Source organism: Chenopodium quinoa, unplaced genomic scaffold (genome assembly GCF_001683475.1).
Source record: "Chenopodium quinoa cultivar QQ74 unplaced genomic scaffold, ASM168347v1, whole genome shotgun sequence".
In the NCBI taxonomy this organism is placed as follows: domain Eukaryota; kingdom Viridiplantae; phylum Streptophyta; class Magnoliopsida; order Caryophyllales; family Amaranthaceae; genus Chenopodium; species Chenopodium quinoa.
The window spans coordinates 2355961-2378010 of record NW_018743669.1 but is presented as its reverse complement, the minus strand read 5'-3'; the positions used below and the strand labels follow the sequence as shown (position 1 = coordinate 2378010).

General features: G+C 37.6%; 1 protein-coding gene and 1 long non-coding RNA gene across 3 annotated transcripts; both read right to left on the bottom strand.

The window, feature by feature from the left end:
- Positions 1–5695: 5695 nt before the first annotated feature.
- LOC110683298 lies at positions 5696–6763 on the bottom strand. The gene is made up of 2 exons (XR_002503594.1): positions 6526–6763; positions 5696–5971 (listed from the first exon to the last, which is right to left on the bottom strand). It is a non-coding gene; the product is annotated as an uncharacterized LOC110683298 (long non-coding RNA).
- A 4273-nt stretch (positions 6764–11036) lies between these two features.
- On the bottom strand, positions 11037–19169 carry LOC110683578 (serine/threonine-protein kinase Nek5-like). Of its 2 annotated transcripts, XM_021859980.1 has the most exons (15): positions 18265–19169; positions 18121–18187; positions 17973–18038; positions 17837–17883; positions 17698–17743; positions 17524–17604; positions 17370–17412; positions 17211–17260; positions 16830–16911; positions 16695–16744; positions 16508–16581; positions 15056–15107; positions 14341–14943; positions 11926–13881; positions 11037–11627 (listed from the first exon to the last, which is right to left on the bottom strand). In XM_021859980.1, the coding sequence occupies exons 1-14, from the start codon at positions 18360–18362 to the stop codon at positions 11947–11949; spliced, it is 3294 nt and encodes a 1097-aa protein (XP_021715672.1). In that variant the 5' UTR covers positions 18363–19169; the 3' UTR covers positions 11037–11627; positions 11926–11946. The 2 variants fall into 2 exon arrangements, with proteins under 2 accessions (XP_021715672.1, XP_021715671.1); XM_021859979.1 differs by lacking the exon at positions 11037–11627 and having other exon boundaries at positions 11629–13881.
- Between the last annotated feature and the right edge of the window lie 2881 nt (positions 19170–22050).

The window sequence follows — 22050 nt, the reverse complement described above, 5'->3', positions numbered from 1 at the left end:
TGTGTAGTGTAGCGCCAGACGATAGAGTTGTCGCCAGGATCCACACTCCACAGAGTGGCGCTACAGTCCAGACTTTGGCGCCAATGCTAGAGCTTCAATCTGAGACTGTTTTCGGTGTTATTAATCAACAGGGGTATGCCTAAAGTCGTACTAGGTCAATTCTGATTAAAAAAAATAGACTTTCTTTACTCAAATTAATTAATTAATTAATTAATTAGGAAAAGTTCTTTAAGTCATTAATTTATTTAATCTCAACACAAGTCAAACGAACGGTTAAGAAATCATAGTATATGCACAACAAATAATGCACAATTAGTCAAGTAGGCACAATATGATGCAATGAGTTTGCAACCTAACCATGGCTCTAGTTCTCTAACGTTCGGGATATGGTTTAGTCAATAGAGGGTCCATGGTTAATTGTCCGGATGCACCGCGCGGAAGCCTAACCGTGAATTCCCAGAGGGTTTGGTGAATTCAACATTCTCGGATGTACCCTTTGTTGCTCAGAGCGTTCAATCAGGTAGATGGAGCATGAATTCCCAGAGGGTTATGTCCATATGTAGAACACATATGGGTTTCAGAAAAGTGAGAAAAACTCAATCAGGAAGTAGGATCGAGCAAACAATGCGAAAAACTGGTCGAAATTAGAACTCATATTTCTGGCTCGGTATTGGAAGAATTTGGCGCCAGCAAACAGAGCTTGGCGCCAGGTTTTAGCTGTAGCGACTGGCGACAAGCCTGTCGTCTGGCGCTATAGTTAAATGTCTGGCGCCAATGCTCTGTTCGCTGACGTTAATTCCTACATGTCTCAGCAGCTTTCTGTAATCGATAAAATTTTCCGGTTTTGCGCAGTGTTATTTCGGTCCTAGTTGTGAAAGATATTTCTCAAATTTCCTACGTGTAAAATCCTATGTTTTAACTCATTACGGATAGTCTTTCCAATGAGATCTTTTTTTTTATGCATATGACAATAATGTTGATCAAAATTACGCACATGAAATACTTAGAACGTTTCGAGTCTCATCCACTCATTCTAAATCATTGCCGAAACAAATTCAGGAATTAAAATAGAAATCCTCCCCAGTGGAGTCGCCAAAAACTGTAGGGAATATTTCAAGCGTTAATCCCCTAGCTTGAACCCCACTGTAATCATACACTAAAGTACGGTGGCATCCAACGGGAAAGAAGATAGAGCAAAAGAGTCGCCAACAAGTTTTTTTAGGAACTTGTAAACCGTTCACGAGGTGAAGGTTACACCCCTTAACGATCCAAGAGATCATTAACTCCATAAGGTCTTGAACCAAATAAGGGTTCGGGGATGAAGGTACAAATCCAACCTAAAAGAGATTGAACCTGCCCTAATAATAGGCCTCTACTTTATTCTGATCGTATTCATGTGCGCTTTCTAACTAACATGCAAGCATTAGGATTAACCCTAAACCTGTTTATCTATGTTGATTGAATATTAATGCACAAATAAATCTATTATTGGAGATCACTTGAATTATAATCATAATTAACACTAAACAAGATTATTAATTATCTTATTAAGCGTGATTACAAGTATCAATTCTCTTTAAACATGTATAAAAGGCGTGATCAAGCAATAAAAATAAATATCAAGCAACATAATAATAATCATAATAATAATCAAAACAATAATCATAATAATAATAATAACTAAAATAATCATAATCATCAAAAAAATAATCATCATAATAACAATTATAATAATCATAATCATAATAATCATTTAAAGCATAATAAAAATAGCAAGTTCCTAGGCATGATACTAACAAGCTAGATTAATAACAAACCCTAGCATGTCACTAAGCATATAAAAATCAGAGCTTTAACCCTAACATGATACTAACAATCATAAATATTAGGAAGAACATAGGAAGCATCATACTTGATATTAAAGTTACCCTAGACATGATACTAGAAATATCATAATAACATCATAATATCAATAAAAACCATTAAAGCCCTTACTTTGATGCCTCATACCTCTTTCTAATAACAAAATACACACGTTAGTAACTTCAAGGAAAATAATAAACAAAACAAAACAATTAAATAATTGAAATAGAGATTCGGGACCAAACCCTCAATGATTAAACCTTTCATGTCTAGGGCGAAGGCAACTTCAAATATGGCTAGGTGTATCTAGATCTAATGAATACAGAATATTGTATTTGAGAGAAGCTAGTTTAGAAAAAGAGAGAGAGAGAGTGATCAAGAAAATCTTGATGAGAGTTAGTATGTGATTATAGAAGAGAATGAGAGAGAATTGATGATTGTTCATGAAAACTGATTATCGAAAATGGAGTTTTACAACGTTATTTATAAAGAAAATCAGCAAAAATGATAAAATATCAAAACAGAGTTCTGGCGCAGATAAAATAGAGTTGGCGCCAACGCTGGCTATTGGCGTCAGGCGCCAAGCGTAGCGCCAGGCGCTACAGCTGGCGTTTGGCGCTGATCTGGAAATTCACGCGTTTTCTTAAAATCAAATAAAAATTGTAGTACAAGAGGATAAAATCGTATCTTTCCTCAAAAATGCTCTTTGATTTTAATTAAAACTCTGAAAAGTCAACAAAAGTCAATTTATCAATGCTAATTGAATTAGGAATGAAAAGAACCTTCTAGAAGAATCTAGAAGACTAAAATCATTCCTCATTGTATTAGGAATGATAAATCTATATTAGGCCCTCCCCTAGATCATTGGGCCGCATATAAAGCTCAAACTAGGCCTAGTTCAGTAAATTGGCCATAACTTCCTCAATATTCATCGGAATTAGGCTTATAATATATCGTTGGAAAGGTCTTTTCAAGCCCCATCCAACTACACTACTATTGGACCCATATCATAGACCAACCAAAGTGGATTGGCTGTTTTCTTAAAATAAGTTTTCAAAAACAGAGAGAAGAGAAAAGAAATTAAAACTATCCGCAACACTAGACTTTCCACACTTTAACTTCATTCGATTATGATTCGACGCGAAAGATACTCATCACTGGGTTTGGTTTTGAGGAGACACAAATAAGTGTCTACACTGGCGAAAAGTGTTAAGACCCTAGGGGATACATGTTAGGGTCATATAATGTCGTTTGGAACCATATATGACCATTAAATGATGTCATAAATATCCGTGGTAGGCTTCAATTCACAAAATCGGTGCAAGTTGCAAATTGGTAAACTAACTGTTTTAATGCAAATTGGATGGTTCTACCCACCTGATTGGACTTCCGGGGGGTATTAGGGACCATGGTAAACATCTCGGCAATTTTTTTTCGGACGAAAAAAGGTCAAAAATTCCGAAATTGAAGGTTATTATCCACGCTTTTTGAGGAATTTCTTAGATTAGGGGGCCCGGTGGCGAAAAGTGTTGATACTCTAGGGAATAATCTTAGGGTCATAAAATGTCGTTTGGAACCATATATGACCATTAAATGATCTCATAAATATCCGTGGTAGGCTTGAGTTCACAAAATCGATGCAAGTTGCGAATTGCTAAATTGATCGTTTCAAGGAAAATGGGATGATTCCACACACCCAATTGGACTTCCCAAGGATATTAAGGACCATGGTAAACATCTAGAAATTCTTTTTTCCGAAAGAAATAAGTCAAAAAATTCCAAAATTAAAGGCTATTATCCACACTTTTTGAGGAATTTTTAAGGTTATTGGGGCCGGTAGCGAAAAGTATTGAGACCCTAGGGGATACATCTTATGGTCATATAATGCCGTTTGGAACCATATATGACCATTAAATGATATCATAAATGTCCGTGGTAGGTTTCAATTCACAAAATCGGTGCAAGTTGCGAATTGGTAAATTAACTGTTTTAATGGAAATTGGATGGTTCTACCCACCTAATTGGACTCGCGGAGGGTATTAGGGACCATGGTAAAAATATCGGCAATTTTTAATTCCAGGCAAAAAAGGTTAAAAAATTCCAAAATTGAAGGCTATTATCCACGCTTTTTGAGGAATTTTAGAGGTTATTGGGGCCGGTGGCGAAAAGTGTTGAGACCCTAGGGGATACATGTTAGGGTCATATAATGTCGTTTGAAACCATATATGACCATTAAATGATATCATAAATGTCCGTGGTAGGCTTCGGTTCACTTAATCGGTGCAAGTTGTGAATTGGTAAATTAACTGTTTTAATGCAAACTGGATGGTTCTACCCACCTAATTGGACTCCCGGAGGGTATTAGGGACCACAGTAAACATCTCGGCAATTTTTATTTCCGGGCAAAAAGAGGTAAAAAAATTCCAAAATTGAAGGCTATTATTCACGCTTTTTGGGGAATTTTAGAGGTTATTGGGGCCGGTGGCGAAAAATTTTGAGACCTTAGGGGATACATGTTAGAGTCATATAATGTCGTTTGGAATCATATATGACTATTAAATGATGTTATAAATATCCGTGGTAGGCTTCAGTTCACAAAATCGGTGCAAGTTGCGAATTAGTAAATTAACTGTTTTAATGCAAATTAGATGGTTCTACCCACCTAATTGGACTTCCAGAGGGTATTAGGGACCATGGTAAACATCTCGGAAATTTCTATTTTCGGGCAAAAAAAGGTTAAAAAAATTCCAAAATTGTAGGCTATTATCCACGCTTTTTGTGGAATTTTAGAGGTTATTAGGGCCAGTGGCGAAAAGTGTTGAGAACCTAGGGGATACAAGTTAGGGTCATATAATGCCATTTGGAACCATATATGACCATTAAATGATGTCTTATATGTCCGTGGTAGGCTTTAGTTCACAAAATCGGTGCAAGTTGTGAATTGGTAAACTGACTGTTTTAAGGCAAATTGGATGGTTCCACCCACCAAATTGGACTCCCCGAGGGTATTAGGGATTTAGGGACCATGGTAAACGTCTCGGCAATTTTTATTTCCGAACGAAAAAAGGTTAAAAAATTCCAAAATTGAAGGCCACCTAACATGATGGTTCTACCCACCTAACTGGACTCACGGAGGGTATTAGGAACCATGGTCAACATCTCTGAAATTTTTATTTTCGGGCAAAAAAAGGTCCAAAAATTCAAAAATTGAAGGCTATTATCCACGTTTTTTGAGGAATTTTAGAGGTTATTGGGGCCGGTGGCAAAAGGTGATGATACCCTAGGGGATACATGTTAGGGTCATATAATGTCGTTTGGAACCATATATGACCATTAAATAATGTCATAAATGTCCGTGGTGGGCTTCAGTTCATAAAATCGGCGCAAGTTGCGAAGTGGTAAACTGACCGTTTTAAGGCAAATTGGATGGTTTCACCCACCTAATTGGACTCCCGGAGGGTATTAGGGAGGGGTGTTCAAATCCGGGTACCCGGGTTTTCAGGTACTTGTTAGCGTGTCCCATGTCCCGACCTGAATAATCCGGGTACCCGGGTTTCGGGTACCCAAATTATTCGGGTCGGGACATGGGTACCCGGAACTGTTTTTCTTTTAATTAACTTTTTACTTAATATTATGTATTTAACTATTTATCCCTGCTGTAATTTAATTTATTTTAATAAAATAACCTGCTGCATTTTTTTTGTAAAAATTCTAGATTTTCAGATTTTATTTTTTGTAAAAATCTGCTGCATTTTTTTGTAAAAACCTGCTGCCTGTTTTTCCAGAATTACCATGCATGTAATTCTTTAAAGTGTAGCCCATGAAATCAGCCTTGAGTACCTGCTACATTTAAGTAACCTAGTAACCTGTTTTAACATATTAAAATACAAGTCTTAACATGATTAAAGTACTAATTAAAAGCTAAAGTTTAGGGGAAGTCATTAGTTACATAATTCCAAACATACAAATTACAAAGTACAATAATATAACAAAGCCACAATGCAAATTAAATAAGCTTGGAGGTCATGTTTCATTCACTTGTGAGATCCGAAACTTTATTTGTTTCATTTGAATTTGTCACCATCATGTCATCTGAATCTGACATTTTCTGGTAAAAAAACAAACATACATACACTGTGAGACAAATCAGTCCATTCATTTTAGAACTGAAAATGACATTGTATACTAATCACTTAATCTGTCAATGCCTAAATACCGAATTGATAATCTACATATTATCTTGAAACTAAAATAATTCAGGTCGACATGATAATTTAATCATCAAATAATGAAATAATTAAAAAAAATCATACCAATCATACTGTTAAACCTGTTAATTAATGGATAACTATTACCACTTTAATATAATTACAGCTTTAAGATTTGCTTACTACTAAATTACTAATTACTATGAGACTTCAAAAAAGTTGGAATTTTGAATATTCAGACTTCTATTGACTATTGTACATGTTTTCTTCTAGTTTTCTTCTAATCACCATAATACACTATCAAATAAAAATAAGGATTTAAAAGAATTCGAGCATGTATGAATTTGTCATCTAATTAATCACCATAATACACTATCAATTATCACAAAATACACTATCAATTGGATTACCACAAATTACAACGAAATTAAAATAGCATGAGAACAGAAATTACCTAGACTGAAGCCTTGAACTCGCTTGAAGGGCTTGAACGCCTTGAAGAGTTGAAGCCTTGAACAAGTGAAGGGCAAGAAGAACTGAAGAAGAAGGCAAGAATAAGCAGAAAGAGAGAGAGACGGGCAGGAAGAGAGAGAGAGGAAGGAGGAAGTGGCGGAGAGAGAGAGAGGGGAAAGAAGCCAGAACCCTAATTTCGTGAAAATTAGGCTAGGGGCTGGGCTTTGGCCTTTGGGGTCTGACTGTCTGACGTGGTGAGGAGTTTGAGTGGGTTATTATTTTATTTATTTTTTAAAAAATTTAAAATTCGGGTAATCGGGTACCCGTTTTTGAAAAAAATCGGCCAATGTCCCGACCCTAATTGAAGGCAGTTTTCCTGGGTCGGGTACCCGACCCGAAAAAACAGGTTCTTTTAAAAAAATTCCAGTCGGGTATTTGCCGGGACAGCAGGTCAGCGGGTCGGGACATTCGGACGAGTTTTTTTGAACACCGCTAGTATTAGAGACCATGGTAAACATCTCGGCAATTTTTATTTCCGGGCAAAAAAAAAGTTAAAAAATTCCAAAATTGAAGGCTATTATCTACGCTTTTTGAGGAATTTTTGAGGTTATTGGGGCCGGTGGCGAAAAGTGTTGAGACCCTAGGGGATACATGTTAGGGTCATATAATGCCGTTTGAAACCATATATGACCATTAAATGATGTCATAAATGTCCGTGGTAGGCTTCAATTCACAAAATCGGTGCAAGTTGCGAATTAGTAAACTGACTGTTTTAAGGCAAATTGGATGGTTCCACCTACCTAATTGGACTCCCGGAGGGTATTAGGGACCATGGTAAACATCTCGGAAATTTTTATTTCCGGGGAAAAAAGAGTCAAAAAATTTCAAAATTGAAGGCTATTATCCGTGCTTTTTGAGGAATTTTTTAGATTACAGGCCCGGTGGCAAAAAGTGTTGAGACTCTAGGGAATAATCTTAGGGTCATATAATGTCGTTTGGAACCATATATGACCATAAAATGATGTCATAAATGTCCGTGGTAGACTTCAGTTCACAAAATCGGTACATGTTGCGAATTGGTAAACTGACTGTTTTAAGGCAAATTGGATGGTTCCACCCACCTAGGAAGAAACCCCACGCCCAAAGAAGAACCCCACGCCCAAGGTGAAACACCACGTCTATCCTGATACCCCACGCCCAAGATGAAACCCCACGCATAAGATAAAACCCCACGCCCTTCGCCAAAGCTCAAACCCCACACCCAATAAAGAATCCTACGCCCATCATGAAACCCCATGCCTAGGAGAAACCCCACGCTTAATGTATCAACCTTACGCCGAAGCTCACCCCATGCCCTAGGAAGAAACCCCACGCCCAAGCTCAAACCCCACGCCCAAGGAAGAACCCTACGCCCTAGGGTAAACCCCACGCCTTAGGAAGAAACCCCACGCCCAAGTTCAAACTCCACGCCCAAGGAAGAACCCCATGCCCTAGGGTAAACCCCACACCTAATGTATAAACCCTCCGCCCAAAACTCAAACCCCAAGCCTAAGCTTAAACCCTACGCTCTAGGAAGAAACCCCACGCCCAAGGAGAAACCCCACGCCTATCCTGATACTCCACGCCCAAGATGAAACCCCACGCCTTGATAAAACCCCAGGCCCTAGGAAGAAACCCCACACCTTAAACCCCACGCCGAAGCTCAAACCCCACGCACAAGGAAGAAACCCACGCCCATCATGAAACCCCACGCCCTAGGAGAAACCCCACGCCGAAGCTCAAACCCACGCCCAAGGAAGAACCCACGCCCATCATGAAACCCCACGCCTAATGTATCAACCCTACGCCTAAAACTCAAACCCCATGCCGAAGCTCACCCCGCGCCATAGGAAGAAACCCCACGCCCGTCATGAATTCCCTCGCCCTAGGAGAAACCCCCCGTCTACTGTATCAACCCTACGCATAAAACTCAAACCCCACGCCTACTGTATCAACCCCACGCCCAATGAATGACCCCACGCCCTATAAATTAACCCCATGCCCAACGAAGAAACTCCACGCCCAAGGTCAATTCCCACGCCCAAGCTCAAACTCCACGCCCAAGATGAAACCCCACGCCCAATTAACTCCAACCCCACGCCTAATCTCATACCCCATGCCCTAGGAAGAAACCCCACGCTGTTACTCAAACCCCAAGCCTAAAGAGAGGACCCCATGCCCAAGGAAGAACCCCACGCCTAAGAGGACCCCACGCCCAACGAATAACCCCACGCCCATCCCACGCCTAATGTATCAACCCTACGCCCATCCTGAAACCCCACGCCTAAGCTCAAAAACCACGCTTAAAGAGGGACCCCACGACTAAGGAAGAACCCCACTCCCAAGGAAGACACCCTACGCCTATCTTGAAACCCCACGCCCTAGAAAGAAACTCCACGCCCGAGGTTAAACCCTACGCCCAAACTCCAACCCCACGCCTAATCTCATACCCCACGCCGTTACTCAAACCCCAACCCTAAATAGAGGACCCCACGCCCAAGGAAGAACCCCACGCCTAAGAGGGACCCCACGCCCAAAGAATAACCCCACGCCCATCCTGATACCCCACGCCTAATGTATCTACCCTACGCCCATCCTGAAACCCCACGCCTAAGCTCAAAACCCATGCTTAAAGAGGGACCCCCCGACCAAGGAAGAGCCCCACTCCCAAGGAAGAAACCCCACGCCCATCTTGAAACCCCACGCCCAAGGAAGAACCCCACGCCCAAGGAGAAACCCTAAACGAACCAACCCCATGCCCTAGGACCAACCCCACGCCAAACCAACCGACCCTACGCCCAACTAATAAGCCCCACGCCTTAGGGAGGACCCCATGCCCAAGGAACACCACGCTAATATAGGGGCGGGGCCAACGCCCAAGGAAACCCCACGCTTATAGACGGACCCCACGCCTAAGGAAACCCCACGCTCATAGTGGGACCCTACGCAATACTTCTTTTGGGGTGCTCAAAGTTTCCGAGGATAGTAATCTTCATGCCCTAGTTGAACAGAACAATATCTTTTGGTCATCAAATATATCTAACGATCAGGAAAATAATTCAGTAGCTCAGCTTTTAGATATTCTATTTTCAAATGCTATTGGGGAGATAATCTAGCAGAGTTTGGAACATCCTTCACACAGCTTTTAGATATTCTGCTTTCATATGCTATTGGGGAGACAATCTAGCAGAGTTTGGAACATCCTTCACACTCATTGTTGCCATCAATGCACGTTGATTTGCATAGTAGCTCAGCTTTTAGATATTGGAAATCTTATTCTTCTTTCAAATGCTACTAGGGAGACAATCTGGCAGAGTTTGGAACTTCAGCTTAGGTACTCTTCCTCGAAACCTTCCTGAATTTTTCACTTTAGATGGTGATCCCAACTATAAGATCAAACTCAATTTTCCTCCAATGTGTCTGCAAATTCCTGACTGACTATAAAAGGTAATAACTCGGGTTATTACCTTGTCTCTAACAAGGTGATTCCTTATTGATTGGAAAATCCTAAGTGGAATAGCCAGTTGTGACCCAATTGATAATTTTTTTCTTCCTCAACTCTTTAATATCTTCCATTGTGCGACGTGCGCCAGATGACGAGAACGGACACAACTCGTGGTACGATGTTGCTCGTTGGGCCTCTCGGGGGAGTGGGGATGGGGGTTCGAGCGAGCCTGATGTCCCCGTAAGGGCGTTTCAGGTCTACCGAGGGTTTGAACTCCTTTCTTTTGCGATCACTAGCGTTTGTTATGCCCTAGCGTTTGGTTTACTTCTGCGGTTCTGCCCTAGCATTTGTTATGCTACAAAAAATACATTAGCCACCCATCAGGGGAGGATGAGCGTCAGTCATCCAACAATATAACACCATCGTTTTTACACAGCTTCTGCTGAGATACAGTGGAAGAGTTACTGATATAACTTTGAAACCTAAAAACAATTTACTGATTTTGAGCCTTTGAATATATACAGTTATATACAGGGATTAAATTTATCATTGAATTAACCAAATTCACTTATTGCAGTTTTTCAAATTGAATTGAAGGGCTAAAAATACACATAAGTGTTGAATTGGAGTATGAAAAATAAGATCTTACCTTCTTGAATTTGGGAGCAAACGAAGAAGGTCGTCGTTGAGTTGATCAGATTAGCAGAGAAGGGAAGGAGAGAGACAGAGAAAAGTTAGGGTTTGATTTGGGATATGTGATTGGGAAAGTTAGGGTTCACTCCTTTTACAATCCTGATTCTACCTCCACCATTTGGCTGCCGCTCACTCCTTTTGTGATTGTTATTATCCTAATCAATTTCCATGAATTTTATGCAATTATGCATTTTAGAATTTTAGTATCATTCTCTAGACGTATGTTCTGTATGCATCTTTCAGATGCTTGATTGTTCTTGAATTTATAGTATAACAACGTAACAAGCTACTTCGTATGTAATAAATCATTTGGTGTGACGTACATTCTACCTCCCTTGATTTACAACATGAAACATTTTAACACTGATATTTCTCAGGAAAATATAGTTATGAAAGAAAGGGTCACATTAACAATATGATCTCATTAGCTGGATACTAGATCTCTCCTGCTAGTGTTCATAGATTGTAATAAAAAAGACTCAGGTCATATCCTACGCAATGTGGCTAATCTAACGGCCATCAGCCTCTCCCGATACTAACTGCTGTTGGATAGTATTTGTCATGCGGCCTCATGCTTTGCCATTAGCTTAGTACTATTATGTGTTGACACTTGTACCAAATTTGCTGGGGTTATGGCAATACGGCAGATGGCTCAACAGCTCGAGGTCGTGCAATTGATGCAAGGTCGACCAAGGCAACAATTTCAGTAGCTAGTTTTAACATAATTCGCAATACTTACGAAGAACATCCATACAGTATATTGATTCCCGATGAAACAGAGATGGAAGTAAATTGCCCGGAGAGCAGATCTCTTGCATAAAAAAAAATACACAAGTATGTCGTGAAGCTTTAAAACATCAATTTTTTTGTTCGCTCACTGTCAAGTCTTCTCATGTCTCAAAGATAAAAAGAAATGACAAGGTTACCTGCAAGAATGATCCAGGAGTTCATATATGTGCTATACAGTGCAGCATATTAGTACATTGGCAGCAGTAAAATTTAACCTTATTTTTATCCGTATCATTGTTATGTACAATAACATGCTGCATCCAAAGAATGGTAGAAAAAATAAACAAAGAAACATATTTGGGTTCTCTCAAAAATTCCACAAAAGGGGGAACATGATTCCTTTTCTTCTAAAAACACAAAAGAAAAGACCGTGAAGAATGATTACTATGGACAGAATGCTGCAGGAGTCCTGCATACACAGTATCAGTAACTTACCAGCATGAATGTGAAACTAACTCATGAATTCCGAGAGGAGTCCTCAATCATCATGCCTTTAAGACTTCGAGCCAACCAGATGGCAGTCTCCCTTGGGGAAACCTTATCTTTGCCAAAGGGCTTTAAGACAACCGCAAGCTCATCGAGTCTACTTTGCTCCAATAATTCAGCCGACAATTCAAGTAGTCCTTCAAGAGCCTCCGCCCTCTGTCTAAAAGACTTAACATCCATGACTTCCTTAAATGGAGAGTCTCCTTCCTTTGCACCTGATTGGGACTTCACTTGCGGTGGAGTATCTGAGTTTGCCACAGTGGGTTCAGAAAGACCTAGTCTTATTGGGGAATCTGATCTTGGAGTCACAGTCCATGAGCAATTCGAGGGCTGCAAAGAAACAGGAGCAGTCACATTGCTCGTTTCTCTCTCTTCCCTAGTAACATTGACAAGTGTGCCGACATCCATCTTTCTTTCAACAGTTTCAATAAATGGCTGCTCACTTCCTCCCTGGAAACTACCATGCCGAGTGACATGTACAACATCCTCAAAAACTGGAGGTATACAGGGAGCAGGAGCTTTTTCAGGTGATGTATTTTGGTTGGATGAAGATATAGTTTTATTTGAAGCTACTTTATCTTTTCCCTCTGTTGACAAGAATTCCTTTACTGTGAATTTGTCATCACCTTGTGATGGAGACACAGGATTAGAGCTAGGCATAGGATCTGATCTACCACCAGACCTGCTGGGAGAAAAGTAATCTTTATATACTGAAATTTCTTCAGGACTCCTATATGGGTTCGTTAATGATGTATTAGCTTCACTACCCACATTATCAGAAGGCCCAGAATCAACATCCAAAACATCCTGAGAACTCCGACATGGACGTTTTAATGATGCATGAGCTTTAATACCTACGTCACCAGAACCAACATTTTGATACTCAGGGTTTGCATCTGAGCCTTTGGCATCAGTTATATATGACGAGGGCTTAATAAGTCCACAGGCATCTCTTGATAAATTCTTGTCTGTGCCAGAAGGAGAGCCAGAAGGAAAGGAAAATGTCTCAACAAAGCATAATTCAGCCTCACCATCATGTAGTTGATATTTCCCAGCAACATTGTCTGACATCTCAGGATACATATGGGATGAAGATGCATTGCTTGGACGACGTAAGTCTAATTCAACACGCTTTTTTATCCCATAATCACAAATACCCTTTCCTGAGTTATTCTCAGGAATCTCAGGGAACAAATAGGAAGCAGAAGCATTGCTTGGCTGATGCGAATCATACAGTTGGGGAAGGTTCACTGCCTTGCTAAAATTATTTTCAGGCATCTTGTGGTGCATAACAGATGCAAAAGCACTGCTTGGGCGATGCAATTCAAACTGTTCAGCCTCAGTCACTGTAGGTTGATGATGAGTTGCATTGCTGTACGAAATGGCTGCAGATGCACTGCTAGGCCTATGGGAGCCACACTGTTCAGATTCTTCAGAGTGGCTTATTACCTCATAATCATGGGTAGTCTGCTCCAATAAACTCTGGAAGGGGGCTGTCGCATCATCAGAGAGTTCAAATGCTTGCATGGACACAGAGGAAGAGACAGAATTGCTGCTATCAGCTCGTGTTACTCTTCGAGGCACCTTTAAACCTCTTCCTGATTCATGCTTTGTAACCTCTGGAGCATGAGTTGAAGAGGTCTTGCTCACCAAACCAATGCTCTCAGATTCCTGAGCCATTTCACCAGTATCCACCTTAATGGAATCAGTTACTGCATTTGGAATTTCTTGACTTGCTTGCTTTATTCTCCCTGGAAAGGAAGACCGTCTAACTACATTGGTAGGAGGAGTTTTTTGCCTTGGCCTAGAAGCAATTCCTTCTTCAGCAGCTTGTTTGATGGATCCGGGAGAAGAAACTACTTCATGTCTGGGCTTAGTCTTAGGTGAGGATTCAATAACGGGCGACTGCAAAAACAATATCAACCAAATATTAGCAAATTATGCAACTAAACTATTACTCATATACACCCTTTCATTCAGAGAGAGAGAGAGAGAGAGAGAGAGAGCTCTAAGTGACCTAAATTATTGGCCAAAAACAATGAAGCAAAACTATAGGTTAAACAAAAATAAATACCATTTAGTTTTCACTAATTGAACTAAAATAACCCACATCTCATTTGAGAATGCAGATTCCAAAGAAAAGTATGCCATCTTCCCTGTCTCTTCATCTCTCATGTGAGATTAGAGTAAACTTTTTTATGGACTTTCCATTCTCAGGTGAGATGTAGGATTTTTTCAGTTTCATTGCCTGAATTCTAGTTTACTTTCATATGCTGTATAGTTAGGGTTATCAATCATATTTAGTCAGTACAAAATCTTTTTTGGGTAATTTTTATTATACAAGACAATTTTATCATTTTGGACCTGATGTCTCAGAGATGAAGCATGAACTCTTTTCATAGAATCTGGACTGGTCCTTGCTGGCACAACCGAATTAAAATCAGCAGGTTTGACAGTAGGAGGAACAATAGTGGGCTTGGAGACTTTAGGTGATGCTTCAATGTTAGTTCTTTGCACAGTTCTTCCTCTGTTGCTTCGCATAGGAGAGCTGTTCTCTCTAGTTTTACCTTCCCTGAGGTTCATAAGTATATTTTTTATGATCTTTGGTTGCTTTATCTCACTGCTGGATTTTGGCTCAGTATTAGCAGATTTCTTGTCTTGTTCATGCACACTGACCACACATTCAGCAACACATTGCTCTGCATCACTTTGAGCTGGATGCTCATAATCTACATCATCATCAGATGCAATATCTGTCTCAGTAGCCTTGTTCTCACAGTAAACCATGACTGGAATGTTCTTCTCAGTTGATACAGAACTATCTTTATCACTGCAAGAACTGCTACTGTTTTGGCTCTCAATCATGGGTTTCCTTGCTTCACGAAGTTTCCCAGGAGATGGAAAATTAGAGGATCTGTATTGGTTGACATAAGGCTGTAAGTAAGGGTTCTTCAGAATCTCGGATGCCTGCGTCAAATCAAGTACATCATTAAAAAGAAAAGAGAGAAGCCCCTAGATGCCAAATACAACTTTTTTTTTTACCACAGATGAAATGAAAAAAGAGAAAAAAATTCCGTACACTTGGGCGGTGCTCAGGATTTTTGCGTAGCATTCCCTTGATCAGAGTCTTCCTGCAAGTACAATACAAAGATCCGCAGATAAGATATTAAGATAGTATGGTGAAGATTGACAGTAGAAAAAATAATGCTTTATATGAATACACGGCCAAATATGATTATTTGAAGGGAAAAAAAAAAAGGCCAGGATCCAATAGATCATCAACTCAGACAAAATTTCTCTAAGATCTTTCAAAATTAAAATTTCATAATTATTTAGAAATTAGCTATACACATATATTGTTCAATATGGCACCAAATGAGTGATCAAGGATGTAATGACTGGAAGTTTGGGCAGATAATCAAAGAAAGAAGAAGATGAAGTTAATTGATTGAAACAAGAATTTTAAAAAAAAAAATACACAATTCATTTCAAGATTCCTTTCCTTAATCTCTAATGCCTTCTATATATAGACTAACTGATTCCCTTCTCTAATTGTTCAAGTTACCTCTAACGGCTCTAACAGTTCTAACTAAATTATAATGGCAATTCCTGAGGTGCCCTTCCTCTTAATGCATTACACAAGACTAATAGTAAGGAGAGTGAAAAGTGAAAACAAGTGATTATTGATTGAAATGAAACAATTCATTGGGGTTGACACGTGAATAAGATACAAAGCTTGAGATAAGCACAGAAAAAAGAAAAGGCAGGGTATGTACAACAATGGGTTTATAGGCAAATTTGGATATAATACATAGATCCCCAATATATTTCTGAAGTAAAAACACATAATCACATATCACATATTGATAACTGAGAATATTTACACATTGTTTGGGTAGCAAAATATAAGATAAGGGAAGGGAAAGGAATGGGAGGAGGAAGCTGGAGCTCCATTTTCCCTCCAAATCTCACCAATTTTGAAGGGACGGTTTTTACTCAACTCCCTCCCTCTCCTAATCTCTTATCCAAACAAGGGAACTTGTACCCGTCCCACCCTTTCTCTCTACCTCTTATTCAAACAAGTGCTAAGTCCAATCTAAAGTGAGTTTTGTAAAAAAAGAAAATACAAGTCCTGAAGTTTGAAAATCATCAGGAAAATTTTCCCACAGCCAAAGCAGTAGTTTTGTATTCTCAATGGTTACAAACCCCACTAGAACTTATTTTTATTTTTATTTTTGTTTGTGTGACACAAAACCCATTGGAACTTTGAGTATGCAATACATATTCCTAAATGATAACACACACAAGCAAAAAAAAAAAAAAAAAAAAAAAAAAAAAAAAAAAAAATTAGCTAATTCTCATCAAACTTGGTGGTTATAAAGCTCTCATCTACCTGCAGGGATATGGGATGAAAAAGCTTATGAAGAGGACAAAGCATTAACGTGCCAGCAATATTATTAACAGGTTCAACAAACTTCTGATTAAATCAACAAAATCCAATAATCATACAAACACAACAGCAATAACTTACATTGAAGGAGAGTAACAAGAAGGCAAGGGACCCATAGAAGATCGATTTATCTTGCTAATTAATCCTGCCATATCCTGTAATAAAGTGGTTTAATGTTGTGTTTCAATTATGAAACAGAAAAGGAGAGCTAATATGAAACATCTTAGCAGAACAACATGCGACACATTAAGGTAAAAGAAATACTCACAAAAGCTTTAAACGCCGGTCGATGAGCTGCCATCTCGTACATACAGCAGCCTAATCAAGATAACATCAATTAAACCATATTTTTATGCAGCTAGAAGTCCACATACTAACAGGTAACAGCCCAATAAAAACATACCTAAGGACCAAATATCAGATTTAAAGCCATAAGGTATGTCTGCCAGAAGTTCAGGACACATGTAATTAGGAGTTCCAACCACCTAAAGCACAGATAGGGTGAATATCAGTTTCACATCCACTTAGTGTGGTGACAGCAAAAGAGGCCAGAAATGCATGCTAAAGAGTGAGGCCAAAGGCCACACTTCTTTCTGCCCTCTGCCCTCTGCCCCCTCCCCTTTGATGTTTCAAAAAAAAATGAAAGGAAAACTGTCTCATTCCCGCCGTGACAAAATTGAAAAGGAGAACACAGCAAGAAAAGCAATAGACAGCATAGCAAGAATCATTTATCAGTGCAGAACAGACTTTTAGGATGGTGAGTTCAAGGTCCAGCACTACTTACAGATGAAGCTAGATCATCTGCCTTGAGAGTTTTAGCAAGCCCAAAATCACCTGCATTTTTCATAAGATGATTTCGACAACAATCATATACTATAAATAACAAGTACAAACCCAAGCACATTGAAATTTTTTGATTCAGCAGCAGTAATTAAGCACCTACCAAGACGAACCTCCTGATCCTTTGTCAGAAAAATATTTGAACACTGCAAAAATGGTTATACAAAGGATAAGCAGAAAAAATGGCAGTTAACAGCAAGAGAACTTGATGCCAAGTAAAACAAAAAAAAATCCAGTAATGGAGCAGAGTTGCATACTTTAAGGTCTCGATGAAGGACATAATTTGAATGAAGATACTCAACGGCCAATAGTAATTGTGTGAACCACTTGAGAAGTTTCTAAACAAAGATAACAATTTTCAATCAAATTAGTTGTTGAAGTCCAAAATTGAAAACTGAAATAGTGGATTAGAAATTAGATGATCGATATACCTCTTCAGGAAAAGAAGTACCATTAGCCTTTTTCATCAACTCAGCCCTGAAACAGATTCAATCATCAACAACAAAGAACCACCCATAAAACAAAAAATCCAAAACTTTATAAAATTAGTTGCAATCTATATATACTCACATGTCTCCACCTTCGCAATAACCCGTTACAATGCAAACATAGCATCCCTGCATTAATCAAATCCACTTTAATTAACATTGCATTCATCAAATCCCAAAATTAGAAACAAGGAAAAATCCTGGAAATCTTAACCAACCTTTTCAACCCAAGCTTCTTTGAATTCAACAATGTAAGGGTGTTGAATTCGTGCAATTAGTGACATCTACAGTTTACCAAATTAGAAAGATTAAAACCACTAATATTAAACATAATAGTAGTAATAGTATAGTATTAGTGAAATTAACCTCTTGATGAGCGGATCGACGACATCGCTCAGTTTGGCGAGCGAGTCTAATCTTCTTCAAAACGTATCTGCAGAAACCCAGAAATTAAGCAATTGAACGACCAACAAAGATATACTCCGAACAAAGAAAGAGAGAAATGCATACTTCTTCTTCTCTGATTTATGATTGACAAGAATGGCGGCTCCGAAAGCACCGCGACCAATCTGCTCCATGATCTCGTACTGATCCATTCTCGATTCCATTTGTAGTAAACCCTAAATAAGATCCCCTCACACTCATTCACCCTCTTCTTCGAACAATTCAATTCAAATCAAATCAAAACTCCATTGTTACTATAGTTGAAGCTCCACCTCTGGATTGCACAGTCCATTGCAGAACAAAGTGGGTAGTAATTAGAAGTGGGAAAACGAATGAATTTGTTGAATTTGTTTGAAACGAGTAACGGATGCTATAGCAGCAAATGAGTGATGCTACTGAGGATAATTAATTAAGGAATTCCCAGAAAGAATTGGAAGTTGAACAAGTAGTAATCTGGGTTCGATGTGCTTGCATTTCATTGCTCTTTTCGTCTTCTCTCTCTTTCCTTTCCCAGCATACACCCTCTTTCTTCATCAATTCAACCTCACTTATTAAAAAATCTCATACAAGTTTAATAATTCAAAAAAAAAAAAATCAATTATCATACTCATATTTATTTCACTGACTTTAAGACCAGTGGTATTTAATAAAGTTCAACTGTACCCATTTACACAGTAACCCAGTATTTTATTATTACTTGTATTACTAAACAGTGTTTGTTGATCAGGGTTAAGACTTAAGTCCAACTACTAAACCATAATGGTTGGGCTAGGGAATAGGGAGTGTACCCTCTCCTCAAAGGCTCAAACAAATTAGGTAGACTCTATACTTGGAAATTTGCATTTAATTGGGATAAAATACACAATTAAATCAAATCCATAGTTGGTGTGAAATTTAAATGAATCTCATGACTTTAACACTACATTTCCACTTCATTATCAATCTAGGCAATTTTATCCCCTCAAAAAAAACAAAAAAAAAATAAAAAAAATCTAGGCAATTTTATCTATTTGTTTGTTGTACTTTGTGAATATACAAAATTAATATATACGGAGTAATTTTTTATCTTACGATTTAAAAAATATATGTATAAGATACAATCAATTGTATAAATTGTCATATTTTTAAGATTCTAAGTTTGATCAATGAATGGTAGTAAAATCACAAGTCTACCACTCTAGCATTTTTGTGTGTGCAGTGTGGATATTGTTCACTAAAACATATCCAAATAACTAAGGTGATTTCTCAAATACACCATATATTATATCTCCCATACAATCTAAACTTCTAATTATAAATACCTATATTAGTTACATGCACGAATGCGTGCTATGTTATTCATTATCATTGGAATAATTGACATTTTTACGCACTATGAGCATGTTTGGTTAGAGTATTTTTTTGGTAGGAATGGATTTAATTAAACCATTACTATTATTTAAGGGTAATGGTTTCCACAAGTTGTTACTTCTCTAAATGTTAGGGTAACAATTACCCTTACCTTCATCAAATAAAAAGAAAATGAGCTATGGTTAAGTAATTCTTTTTCATGTTTAAACCAAACAAATGAAAAGATAAGTGTTAAATAATTCCTTTTCTCACTCTAAGTATTTGTTTTCTTTTCACTCTATTTTCAATATCTATGTCAAACGCTCCCTACACGGCTACACATCCACATCGGCTTGCAAAGTCACATGAGCAAAACAATACTTTAAAAATACCCTTTAGCTAGCTGCATCAAATGCCTGCAAATACTTGGTATACAGGTTTTGTTTGATATCTTTTGCCGGGGATTATATTGTTTACAAAGTTCAAGGATCTAGGATCTTTTACCAAAATGGCTAGTTTGACAAAAGTATTTACCAAAACGGCTAATTATAAAATTTAATTTCCAAACTAGCTAAATTTATTGATTTGAAAGGATATTATTTATTTCTTATTATTTCCATTGAACCGGTTCGGTTCACTCCGGTTCGATTCACCTTCTTCTTTCTTTTTAGTTTTTTTTTTATTTTGTTTTTTGGGTTTTATTTTTATTTCCTTAAAGATTTTGTTAAGTTGAAAAATTTAAGCAGCTGATTCGTGATATATTAACGTAAACAGTTGTAAGAACCCTAATTTCAATCAAAAAAACATAAAAGCCCTAATTTTTCATCTTGATCAAATCAATCATAAAAATTTGGAATCTCAAGTAATATTGTTCTATCAAGACTACCACAAATTTATACGACGATAAGAGATTTCAAGGTATTGTTCATTTTTTCATGTATATTAATGTCGGCTAATATGAATTTTTTTTTTTTTAATGTGTATGATAAATAAAATTTACATATATTTATGTGATTATAATGGCAGATCAGACAATGGATATGTTCAATGTGTAAAGGTGTAGGACACAATTCAAGGACTTGTGCTAAAAAGAGGAGATATGAAGGGGAGTAATACAGGTATGTAAGAGTGGGTTTTTGTTCAAATTTATAAGCTATATATATTTATCTTATTACTACGTATTTTAGAGGTATATGCATAATTATTAATACACTATTACCTTCTATTTGCAGCTTGATTTGGATGCCTTTTCTCTTAGAAGAAACTTTGATGTTCGCTGTTTTTGGAGCAAATAAAATGATTCTATGGTCTAGAGTTGTATAACTCTAGTTATTTATAATCAAGACTTGATTGTTCCTTTAGACCTTAATATATTTCTATCTTTATGTGCTAAAAAAATAGTTGTATATTTTTGTTTTTTATTTTTTTCTTTTGTTGATTCGAAGTTTGGATCAATTTTTTGAGTAGTTTATTTTGTGTAAGTTTTTTTAAAATTGAGAATTGCTGCATATATATTATGTTAATTGTTATTGTTCAAATTAATAGGATATTTTAAACTATGGCATTAGAATTTTAATAAAACCAAAATAAAAATTAAAAAAAGCAACTAATTCTTTTTAAATAAAAACCAAAAAAAGAAAGAAAGAAAGAAGGTGAACCGAATCGAAGTTAACCGAACCGGTTCAATGGAAATAATAAGAAATAAATAATATCCTTTCAAATCAATAAATTTAGCTAGTTTGGGAATTAAATTTTATAATTAGCCGTTTCGGTAAATACTTTTGTCAAACTAGCCGTTTTGGTAAAAGATCCAAGGATCTATGATATACTCCTCACACTATCTTGGATTTTGAAACCTTAAATGTTCCTACCTGCTAGGACAATTACTGTAATTTCTACCGTAATCCCTTTTTCTTTACTTGTTAAGTCCGTATATATATTGTATTTAGTTTGGTTAACGGGCTACGTTAAGGCCCTTACTTTAGGTTGTATAAATACCGTGATTACTCGTCAATACAAACCAAGGATTCACATTCTTGACATGGTATCGGAGCCAAAACACTCCAAAAACCCTAAAACCTAAATTTTTGTCATTAAAATAAGTATCTTATCTATTCTTCCAAGTTTGGCCCTATAGAGTACTCGAGAACATATAATCATACTTGTATAACAACGTACATAAAAAGTCAAAATAATATACGAATAATATAACTTGAGATAATAGATCCATGGAGTATATCTTATATACTCTGTAGTAGTTATGCATAGAGATAATTCACAATCCCATCATACAATACATATATTAACAATCCCATCATGCAATATAATGTATTTACTAAATACGGAGTACAAGTAATTGATACGGGTACTTGTGATTCAAAAGAAGATCCATGTAATAATTGAAGACTACAAGTAGTGTATGCATGCATGGCATGTATGGACGTATGGTAGCTAGTATCATCATAACTAAGACAAGAAGGTATCCATGTAAGTGAAGACGAGCTGAGGAGGGAAAAGTAGGTT